Raw genomic sequence first — 12,741 nt, 5'->3', positions numbered from 1 at the left:
TCAACCCCCCCATTTACTACAGCAAAAGCATCGACACCCATTTAAAACAGCAAAAGCATCGACCCCCCCATTTACTACAGCAAAAGCTTCAACCCCTCCATTTACTACAGCAAAAGCATTAACATACCCATTTACTACAGCAAAAGCATCAACACACCCACCATTTACTACAACAAAAGCATCAACCCCTCCATTTACTACAGCAAAAGCATCAAACCCCCCCCATTTACTACGGCAAAAGCATCAAGCCCCCATTTACTATAGCAAAAGCATCAACACCCCCCCCCCATTTACTACGGCAAAAGCATCGACCCCCCATTTACTACAGCAAAAGCTTCAACCCCCCTCCCCATTTACTACAGCAAAAGCTTCAACACCCCCACCATTTACTACAACAAAAGCATCAACCCCTCCATTTACTACAGCAAAAGCATCAACACCCCCATTTACTACAGCAAAAGCATCGACCCCCCCATTTACTACAACAAAAGCATCAAACCCCCCCATTTACTACAGCAAAAGCATTAACATCCCCATTTACTACAACAAAAGCATCAAACCCACCCATTTACTATAGCAAAAGCATCAACACCCCCATTTACTACAACAAAAGCATCAACACCCCCATTTACTACAGCAAAAGCATCAACACCCCCATTTACTACAGCAAAAGCATCGACCCCTCCATTTACTACAACAAAAGCATCAAACCCCCCCATTTACTACAGCAAAAGCATCAACACCCCTCCCATTTACTACGGCAAAAGCATTAACATCCCCATTTACTACAACAAAAGCATCAAACCCCCCCATTTACTACAGCAAAAGCATTAACATACCCATTTACTACAACAAAAGCATCGACCACCCCATTTACTACAGCAAAAGCATCAAACCCCCCCATTTACTACGGCAAAAGCATCAAGCCCCCATTTACTATAGCAAAAGCATCAACACCCCCCCCATTTACTACGGCAAAAGCTTCAACCCCCCTCCCCATTTACTACAGCAAAAGCTTCAACACCCCCACCATTTACTACAACAAAAGCATCAACAGCCCCATTTAAAACAGCAAAAGCATCGACCCCCCCATTTACTACAGCAAAAGCATCAACAGCCCCATTTACTACAGCAAAAGCATCGACCCCTCCATTTACTACAGCAAAAGCTTCAACCCCCCCATTTAAAACAGCAAAAGCATCGACCCCTCCATTTACTACAGCAAAAGCATTGACCCACCCATTTATTACAGCAAAATCATCAGACCCCCCCATTTACTACAGCAAAAGCATCGACACACCCACCATTTACTACAGCTAAAGCATCAACCCCCCCATTTACTACAGCAAAAGCATCGACACCCATTTAAAACAGCAAAAGCATCGACCCCCCCATTTACTACAGCAAAAGCTTCAACCCCTCCATTTACTACAGCAAAAGCATTAACATACCCATTTACTACAGCAAAAGCATCGACCCCCCCATTTACTACAACAAAAGCATCAACCCCTCCATTTACTACAGCAAAAGCATCAACACCCCCATTTACTACAGCAAAAGCATCGACCCCCCCCATTTACTACAGCAAAAGCATCAACCCACCCATTTACTACAACAAAAGCATCAACCCACCCATTTACTACAGCAAAAGCATCAACACCCCCCCATTTACTACAGCAAAAGCATCAAGCCCCCATTTACTACAGCAAAAGCATCAACACCCCCCCCATTTACTACAGCAAAAGCATCAACACCCCCCCCCATTTACTACAACAAAAGCATCAAGCCCCCATTTACTACAGCAAAAGCATCAACACCCCCCCCCATTTACTACAGCAAAAGCATCAAACCCCCCCATTTACTACAGCAAAAGCATTAACATACCCATTTACTACAGCAAAAGCATCGACCCCCCCCATTTACTACAGCAAAAGCATCAACCCCTCCATTTACTACAGCAAAAGAATCAAGCCCCCATTTACTACAGCAAAAGCATCAACACCCCCCCCATTTACTACAGCAAAAGCATCAACACCCCCATTTACTACAGCAAAAGCATCAACATCCCCATTTACTACAGCAAAAGCATCGACCCCCCCCATTTACTACAGCAAAAGCATCGACCCCTCCATTTACTACAGCAAAAGCATCAAGCCCCCATTTACTACAGCAAAAGCATCAACACCCCCCCCATTTACTACAGCAAAAGCATCGACCCCCCCATTTACTACAGCAAAAGCATCAACCCCCCCATTTACTACAGCAAAAGCATCAAGCCCCCATTTACTACAGCAAAAGCATCAACACCCCCCCCATTTACTACAGCAAAAGCATCAACACCCCCATTTACTACAGCAAAAGCATCGACCCCCCCATTTACTACAGCAAAAGCATCAACCCCCCCATTTACTACAGCAAAAGCATCAAGCCCCCATTTACTACAGCAAAAGCATCAACACCCCCCCCATTTACTACAGCAAAAGCATCAACACCCCCATTTACTACAGCAAAAGCATCAACATCCCCATTTACTACAGCAAAAGCATCGACCCCCCCCATTTACTACAGCAAAAGCATCGACCCCTCCATTTACTACAACAAAAGCATCGACCCCTCCATTTACTACAGCAAAAGCATCAAACCCCCCCATTTACTACAGCAAAAGCATCAACCCCCCCATTTACTACAGCAAAAGCATCAACACCCCCCCCATTTACTACAGCAAAAGCATCAACCCCCCATTTACTACAGCAAAAGCATCGACCCTCCCATTTACTACAGCAAAAGCATCAACCCCCCCATTTACTACAGCAAAAGCATCAACACCCCCCCATTTACTACAGCAAAAGCATCAACCCCCCCATTTACTACAGCAAAAGCATCGACCCCCCCCATTTACTACAGCAAAAGCATCAACACCCCCCATTTACTACAGCAAAAGCATCAACACCCCCCCATTTACTACAACAAAAGCATCAAACCCCCCCATTTACTACAGAAAAAGCATCAACACCCCCCCATTTACTACAGCAAAAGCATCAACCCCCCCATTTACTACAGCTAAAGCATCAACACCCCCATTTTCTACAGCAAAAGCATCAACACACCCACCATTTACTACAGCTAAAGCACCTAACTCCCCCATTTACTAAAGCAAAAGCATCAACATCCCCATTTACTATAGCAAAAGCATCAACACCCCCCATTTACTATAGCAAAAGCATCGACCCCCCCATTTACTACAGCAAAAGCATCAACATCCCCATTTACTATAGCAAAAGCATCAACACCCCCATTTACTACGGCAAAAGCATCAACACCCCCATTTACTACAGCAAAAGCATCAACCCCCCATTTACTACGGCAAAAGCATCGACCCCCCCCCCATTTACTACAGCAAAAGCATCAACACCCCCCGATTTACTACAGCAAAAGCATCAACACCCCCATTTACTACGGCAAAAGCATCGACCCCCCATTTACTACAGCAAAAGCATCAACACCCCCATTTACTATGGCAAAAGCATCGACCCCCCATTTACTACAGCAAAAGCATCAACACCCCCCCATTTCCTACAGCAAAAGCATCGACCCCCCCATTTACTACAGCTAAAGCATCAACACCCCCATTTACTATAGCAAAAGCATCAACACCCCCATTTACTACAGCAAAAGCATCAACCCCTCCACCCACCATGCAAGCAGTACCAAAGCCCCCCACCCCGCCAGAGATCAAGATCTAGAGTCCATGAGAAACTACTGTCCATCCTAACACTCCAACATCTCAGATTGGCTCTCTCACGAGAGAGAGGGGAGAGAGGGGAGAGATCGCTCCTGCGACAGATGAGAGGGAGCCCAACAGCTCACACCAATAATCAAACACACACCTACACTAATACTAATTAAACTGTTTTTTTAAAAAATTCTCCCCTGTACTCTGGTGCAACTCGTTAATGTGGTGTTTTCGTACATTTTACTTCTGAATCTAATGCACTTTCTTAAACACCTCACCATACACAACCGCAGGCAATGGCAGCCTTACACATGTTGACTAAAGCAGTCTAGTTGCCTTAAAGGTACCTTATTCCAAAACCCAACAAGCTGCACTCTAGTATTCAACTACCATTCCCATATTGCCCATTAACCGAGGGCCCCCTGTCTATAATTTAAAATTTACGCTGTTTCACTCCCAGTAACAAAGATGTGCCAGGTATAACAATATAAGCTGACAGGAGTTAAAAAATTAGAGGTCTTCAAAAGAAGGAGCAGAGGCAGTGGGAGTGGATAATATTTTCATATGCAAGTCAATTAGCCGATACTGCCGTCGGCTGATTATTAACTACAATGATTGAATGTGGGACTCTGCAAACATCATCCATAATTTGCAAACTCCATGTACGGAAGTGAGCTCAAGTGTTCATATAGAGAAAATTATATTTAAGTCAAAAGACATTAGATTGCATTGACAGAAACAATCAATATAAATGGATGGATATCAATTTAGCGTGCAAATCTCTGGTATCAGGCTGCATCGGGGATGTCATGCCTGGTTTTGGTTAACTCACACAGTGGATGGGATAGTGGCCTTGGGAAAAGTCCTGTGCCCGTGCCCATTAGACCAAATTAAGGTCCTAATCTATTAAGTGCAAGCAAGGCTAGGAGACTATTGATTTTGCTGAACTATTAACCTGGTTGCTGCGAATTATGAGTGCCAGTTTATTGGCTGATGTAGGTCTGTCCAAAAATAATTGAATGATTGACTAGACAGCAGTTATTGATAAATAGATTATTGAATTCAGACAAGTGGGATTGCCTTTGGTAAACTCTGTCATATAGCCCACAGATATATTCACGAAAGATGACTGAATACCTGACTGGGATACTGGACTAAATTGATAAATAGATTAGCCTAGTTTGAACAATTGAGGATACATGTGCGTTAACATACTGGATACAGTTAGTCCTCTAACAGTGATGCTCCTCTATATATTGACCTCTGTCATGGTGAATGCTTGGCTTACTTGCATCTTCAAAGGCTGGAGGAACTCAGCAGGATAGGCAGCGTCTATGGAAAAGAGTAAACAGTTGACGTTGCCGGCCGAGACCCTTCATCATCAAGTTCTGAGTTCCTCTAGCATTTTGTGTGTCCCTCATTCTCTATTCCCTCATTACATCTCTAACTTTGTTTCTGAACCGTGACCACTTTGGCGATGATCAAGGAAAATACTTGGTGGGCAAACTTAATGAAAATAAAACTTTTCCTTTATATAATGCTTTAACGTGCTGCCAGAAGCTTCAGATTGTGTTTCACAATGAATTACAAAGTGCAGTATATTCTGTATGAGAAAGTCAGATCTGCAATATTTAATGTTTCATAGAACTGAAAAGCCAGATGAGGGCATCAGCTGGCAGGGTGCATTGCTTTTCGTATTTTTGTCTGCAAATGCAGTGAAGTAAAAATTAATGAAGTTTTTAAAACGTGCTACAAACAGATAAGTTTAATAGCCATCAATTCTCAAGACAAATTTGGACCATTCTGTTACTGATTTGGAATCAAACTCATTTTGATATTTCAAAATCCAAACATTTTAAAATATTGTTACTCATAAATTTCATTCCAATTGCCTTTGAAAAAAATCTTGCATGTATAACATTTCTCCTGGCAAATTGTCTTGGCTGTTCTCCAACAACTTTTAAGAATAACTATCATAATTTTATCTTGGAAATATTGTTCAGCATTGCTTGGCATCTTTTTGCCTGTTCCCTTCGTTGCCCTCAGTGTCAAATGCTCCAACAGAAACTGTGCAGCATCTAAGTTCAAGCCCAGCAGTTTCTTAATGAACTAATCTGGACAGGGATTACTTCAAACTTCTTACAAGTGGCCCCAAATCCAACTGGTATCAAGTAACTGGCTGCCAAGTGCCCGACGGTTGAATTCAGACCTTTGGACCAGCCTTTGCTAAACTCTGCTATATAGTCCACAGTGTGATAACCCGATACCCGACTACTTGAGAACAAGACATACTTTCAGTTGCGAAGAAAGATTAACTTGGGCATCCTTGTTCACTGTTGGGCACTTTATCCCCTCAGTATTAATCCCCAAGATTCTAAACCTGGGTCTCAGTACCTCCCTCTGCAAGTAGATCCTCAACTTTCTCATCAGCAGACCACAGGCAGTCTGGGTCAATGATAGCATCTCCTCCTTGCTGACACACAGGCGTTTCTCAAGTATGCATGCTTAGCTCATTGCTCTGCTCTCTTTGCACGCACGTCTGTGCTTAGCCACACAGTTCAAACAGCCATCTGTAAAGTCTCAGACGACGCCACTGATGCCAGATCTCAAGTAAGGGGCTGTACAGAAGTGAGATACATCAGCTGGTTGAGCCGCAACGACAACCTCACACTCATCGTCAGTAAGACCAAGGATTTGATCATGAACTTCGGGAAGGGGAAAACCTGTCTTCGTTGAGGGGTCAGTGGTGGAAAGGGTGAGCCAGCTTAAGTCATCACCTCAGTGGACCTGTCCTAAGCCCAAGGCATTGGTGCAATCGCAAAGAAGGTACACCAGCAGCTCTGTTCCGTTAGGAGTTTGAGGAGATTAGGTATGTCGTCAAAGACTCTTGTCAATCTGACTGGTTGCATGACAGCCTGGTATGGAGGCTCCAGTGCATAGGATCAGAAGACATTGCAGAGCCTTATAGATTCAGCCTGCTCCATTATGGGCACAACCCTCCCCACCATCAAAGACATCATCATATGCCAGTTCCCTAGGAAGGTCGTATCCATCATTGAGGACCTTCCTCATCTGAGACATGTCCTCTTCATACTACAAACATCAGGGAGGAGGACCTGCACTCAGTGATTCAGAAACACCTGCTTTCCCTCCATCATCAGATTTCTGAATGGTCTATGAATCTCTGAACACTATTATCGTATTCCTTTTGTCTTTTATAGTAATTTTATGTCTTTGCACTCTACTGCTGCTGTAAAACAAAATATTTCATTCCATCTAAGAGTGATAGCAAGACTCAATTCTGATTTGCTGTGGGTTTCCTCCGGCTGTCCAGGTTTCCTCCCGTGGGTGAGGGTAACTGGTTACTGTCATCAGAGTGTGGTGTAGGTGAGTGTTAGGATCTGGGAGGAGTCAATGGGAATGTGTGCACAGTCAAATGGTTTAGGTTAGAATTTGCATAAAAATAGTGCTCGCTGGCCCACCGACCTTTCTCACAGTCAGCAATTCCACCAGTTTTTGTGTTGCCTGCTAACTTACCAATCAATCAAAATCATTTATGTATTACCAACTACAGAGGTCCAAGCTCTGATCCTGGTGGAACATTACCGATGTCCTGTCAGAATAACATGTCTCTACCGTTACATCGTTTTCTATGGCCAAGCCAGTTTTGAATTGAACCTACCAACTCACTACTCTTACTGGATCAGCCTACCATGAAGGATCTGATCAAATTCTTTATGGAAGTCCACTGCCCTACACTCAGTCACCTTCATCATCTTCTCACAAAACTCAATCTAGCTTGTGGAACAGGACCTCCCCTACACAAAGCTATGCTAACTATTCCTAATAAGGCCATACTTTTCCCATTGCAAGCAAATCCTGCTGATAAGAATTTCCCCAGTAATTTCCCCATTCCCACTGTCAACCTCACTGACCCATGATCCTTCTGTCCTTGGATTCACCCTCTTGCAGGCTACCTTCAAGAGGGTGAATGCAAGGAAAGCATCCGGTCTGGACGAAGTACCAGGCCAAGTACTGAAGACCTGTGCCGACCAACTGGCTTGTGTATTCACGGGCATCTTCAACTACTTACTCTGACAGTGTGTGGTACCCACTTGCTTCAAGCGGGTTTCAATCATACTGGTGCTGAAGAAGAGCATGGTAACCTGCCTCAATGACATCACCCAGTGGCTCTTGCATTCACAGTGATGATGTGTTTTGAGAGGCTGCTGTTGAAGCGTATCATCACCTGTCTGAGTGGCAACTTGGATCCGCTCCAATTCACCTGCCAAAGCAACGGGTCTACAGCAAATGCTATTTTGTTGGCTCTTCACACAACCCTGGAACATCAGGACAGCGAAGATACATACATCAGCATGTTCTTCATTGACTACAGCCCAGCATTCAACACCATCATCCCCTCAAATCTAATCAGTAAACTCCAAGACCCGGGCCTCCAAACCACCTTGAGCAATTGGATCCTGGATTTCCTCAGTTGCAGACCCAGTCAGTTCGGATTGGCAAAAAAAATCTCCTCCACAATTTCCATCAGCACATGAGCACGACAGGGATGTGTACTTAGCCCCCTGCTCTACTCCCTTTACACTGTGCGGCTCAGTACAGCTACAACGCCACATACAAGCTTACTGATGACACCACTGTTCTGGGCTGTATCAAAAGATGTGATGACTCAGCATACAGGAGGGAAATTGAAAAGTTGGCTGAGTGATGGTAATAGCAACAACCTCTCACTGAATGTCAATAAGACCAAGGAGCTGATTGTAAACTTCAGGAAGGGAAACCAGAGGTCCCCATACCAGTAATCATTGGAGGATCAGAGGTAGAGAGGGTCAGTAACTTTAAATTCCTGGGTGTCACTACCTCAGAGGACCTGTCCTGGACTCACCATATACAGTAAATACAATTGCGAATAAAGCATGCCAGTGCCTCTACTTCCTCAGGAGTCTGTGGAGATTCGGCATGACATCAAAAACTTTACAAACTTCTACATTGCGTGGTGGAAAGTGTGCTGACTGGCTGCATTACAGCTTGATACGGGAACACCAAAGGCTTTGAGCGGAAAATCCTGCAAAAGGTAGTGGTTTCAGCCCAGTACATCACGGATAAAACCCTCCCAACCATTGAGCACATCTACATGAAACGTTGCCGTAGAAAAACAGCATCCATCGTCAAAGATCCTCACCACCCAGGCCGTGCTCCTTTCTCGCTGCTGCCATCAGGTAGAAGGTACAGGAGCCTCAGGACTTGCACCACTGGGTTCAAGAACAGTTACTACCCCTCAACCATCAGGCTCTTGAACAAAAGGGGATAACTACACTCATTTAAGGACTCTTTTACCTTGTTATTTCAAGCTCTCGTTATATATTGCTATTTATTTATATCTGTATTTGCACAGTTTGTTGTCCATTGATCCTGTTTACAGCTACTGTTCTATAGATTTGCTAAGTATGCCCGCAGAAAAAGAATCTCAGGGTAGAATGCGGTGACATGTATGTACTCTGATAATAGACTTTACTTTGCAGTTTGAATAAATTCCTAGTTTGTCTCTGTTGCCCTTCTTAAATAAAGAAACAACATTGGCTATTCTCCAGTCCTCCGGGAAGTTACCAGAAGCAAAAAATTCAGGCGAGGCCCCACCAGTCCCCAGCTTTGCCTCCCTCAGTATCACGGCATAGATCCCCTCAGCCCTTGGGGACATCCATCTTAATATTCATCAAGAGATCTAACACCACCCCCGTATCAACGTCAACACTTCCTCACATATGAACACAGCACTAGAACCCACCATCTCTCAATCTCATCCATGTCCATCTCCTTGAAACTCATTTATATTTTGCCTACTTCCTCTGGCTCTGGTAATAAATTCTGCACTTGGTTCTACCCATTTCCGAGCCATCCAAACTGCCATAGCGTTTTCCTTAACCCTACTTGCCAAGGGTACTCCTTTAGCACTCCTGCTTCCTCTATATTCCTCAAGGACCTCATCTGAATTTTGATATTCTAAGCCTTGCATCAGTTTCCTTTCACTTTCTGACTAAATTTACAATGTTTCTTGTCATTAAAGATCCCTGAATTTTGCTATTCCTATCTTTCATCTTTACTGGAAAATGCTGAACCCGAATTCTAACCAGATGGTTTTCAAAAGACTCCCACATGTCAAATATGGATTTACCAAATAATGGGTGTTTCGAATCTACTCTCCTCAGTTCCGGTCTAATTCTGTTGTAATAGTTGTGGGTGAGTGCTGTAGACTCGCCATCAACTCGCGGTGACCCTATGGATAGTGTAGTGCAAGGTACGGAAGTAGATTGCCAGGCCTTTCTTCTGCACAGACCCAGCTGGGTTCCAACTCTAGATCATCCACCTCGAAGTCCAATACTAATGCCACTATACCACCGGCCAGCCCAACTGTTATAATTAGTCCTCCTAATTTAACATTGTCTGCCAAGGTTCAGTCTCATATTTATCCATAACTTAAGAGTTATGAGCATTGTTGCCAAAACTTTTCCCCACTGAATCTCCAGTCACCTGGCCAGGCTCATTTCCAAATACAAGGTCTAGAATGGCTCCTTTCTTGGTTGGAAAATCGATATGCTGTTTCAAGAAGTCCTCCTGAACGTATCCTACAAATTCTGCCTCAACTAAACCACTGGTTGTCTAGTCCAGTCAATACCAGGGACATTAAATTCTCCCTCTATAACAACCCTGTTATGTTATCTGTTGCTATATCTCCCTCTAGCAATTGGACGGTCTACAACAAAACCCTAGCATAGCAATTGCACCTTTCTTATTCCCGACTTCTACCCATATTGCTTTCATGGATGAATCCTCCTGGATGTTTTCTCTAAATGCAAATGGGAAATACTCCCTGATCAGTAGTGCAACTCCACCTCTATTACATTCTTCTCTATTTCGTCTGAAACATCTAAACATTGGAACAGCCGCACTGCAAGATGTTCTCTCTCCCATGTCCATCAACTCCACTCCAGTTCTTCTATTCCCCACCTACACCAGGAGTAACTTATGGATAATGAAAGCATTGATAAATTTGCTCAAGTATGAAAAGAGGCAACAAAACTAATATTGTGAGTATTTTCAGAGATGTTTGTGGTGTCAATGAACAAAAATTGCAAGCAATGAGTAAGGATATCTACAGAATTAAGGACATTCAGCAACAGTTGAGAAACACAATTAATGCTACAGATTGGTGACCTATCATCAGAATGGTCATAAACCTAGAATATTAACTTTATTTTTCTCCTGTTGAGTACCCTTCTACTTTTAACTTTAGATTTCCAACATCTGTAGGGTTTTTTTGGTTTGCTTTTGAGAATTTTGACTAGGCTGATGGAATGATATGCTTATTGTAAAACAGAACATGTTAGACATACTCAGCACCTCTGGGAAGAGAAGCAGAGCTAAGTTCTCAGGACACAGATCCTTCACAAGAACTGGGAAGGAGACGAAAGAAGCCCCTTCAGCTGCAGGGAAGGAGGGATGTCTCTGATGCAGTTATACCAGAGTGACCATGAGAATAAACAGTAAACAAGGCTATTTGGTCCATGAGTGAATGGGTGCATTTAGAAAGTGAGAACGTAGAAATAAGAACGTAAGATTTGCAAAATGCAGTGCAGGGAGGCAGGGCTTGAAGATCAGGTTGGATACATCCTCCACACCCAGCAAAAAAAGCACAAGAGATTTTATTAGTTGGAATGCCTATTCCCATTCAAATGATATCTGGCTGGATTGCTTTATACACCATGCTAATGTTGAAGTGCACAAGTTGGTGGTTGGTCACTGTTACTGTACTGGCTTCGGGTGTAATGATTGATCATTACATAGTTACCCACCTCCTTCCTTCACTCCTAAGCATCCCTTCAACTCATGCAGCGAAATGGTTTTGTCCTCATTCAAGTCACAGTAATCGGTGAATTTCCTTCCGCATTTCTTTGGCTTGGCCTTCTTCCTCAGGAAGCGCTTAAATGGCTTCATCTCCTTCTTGTGGATATTGTTGCTGCCGTTCTTATCCAGCTGACCAAAGTACCAGTGCACAACCCGCTCCTCCAGTGTGTGGCTGGGATCGGGCTCAGGGAACCTGCATCGACAAACACAAAGGCCCTGTCAGTCGTGGGTGCGGTCCAGCACAATGAATAGATGTTGCTGGAGAAAACGGTTGGATTTATATGGTTTCACCTTCAGTAACACACACAGAACAGCAGAAATTTAATGGTGCATCAGTACCGAATGCAATTGGTAATTAATGCTTAAGAAATAAAGCTGCCTAGAGCATGCAACATAGAGCAGTACAAAACAGAACAGGTCCTTCGGCCCATGATATTGTGATGACCATGATCAATCTAACCCTTCCCTCCCACGTAGCCCATAATCCCCTCTTCTTCTTTCATCCACATGCTTATCCAAGAGTCTCTTAAATGCCCATAATGTATCAGCCTCAAACACCAACCCCAGCAGTGTATCGCAGGCAATTACCACTCTCTGTACAAAACCACCTACCTCTGACATCTCCCCTAAACCTTCCTCCACCCACCTTATCAGGACGTCGTCTGGAATTAGTCTTATAATTTTATACATCTCTGTCAAGTGGGGGAGAAGGAAAGGGAATTCCCTTTCATTCTCCTTCACTTCAAAGAGAAAAGCCCCAACTCACTCAACCTTTCATCATAAGACATTTTCTCCAATCCTGGTAAATCTCCTCTACCAGCTCTCTAACACTTCCACATCCTTTCTTTTATGAGAGGACCAGGACTGAACAGAATACTCCAAGTGTGGTCTAACCAGAGCTTTACAGAGCTTTACCTTGTGGCTGTTGAACTCAATCCACCCTATCAACTTGCAAGGGAACTTTGAGGGATAACTGTCTAGAGGAAGACCCAGGTGGTTTATTTTCCATTAACTAGATACTATGATTTGTGAAAAGACCTGGCTTATATTAAAGCCTTCAGGCACTCAGAAGTCAATGAATGGAC

General features: G+C 43.6%; 1 protein-coding gene across 6 annotated transcripts in view; it reads right to left on the bottom strand.

The window, feature by feature from the left end:
* The window catches only part of smoc1 (SPARC related modular calcium binding 1), a 239,103-nt gene that overhangs the window by 31,351 nt on the left and 195,011 nt on the right, over positions 1-12,741 (bottom strand). For all 6 annotated transcript variants that reach the window (XM_073040224.1, XM_073040225.1, XM_073040229.1 and 3 more), the window contains one exon: positions 11,605-11,849. In XM_073040224.1, the coding sequence (XP_072896325.1) occupies positions 11,605-11,849 (245 nt within the window). The remainder of the gene's footprint in view (positions 1-11,604; positions 11,850-12,741) is intronic.

Source organism: Hemitrygon akajei, chromosome 3 (genome assembly GCF_048418815.1).
Source record: "Hemitrygon akajei chromosome 3, sHemAka1.3, whole genome shotgun sequence".
In the NCBI taxonomy this organism is placed as follows: Eukaryota; Metazoa; Chordata; class Chondrichthyes; order Myliobatiformes; family Dasyatidae; genus Hemitrygon; species Hemitrygon akajei.
This window is presented reverse-complemented; position numbering and strand designations above follow the sequence as displayed.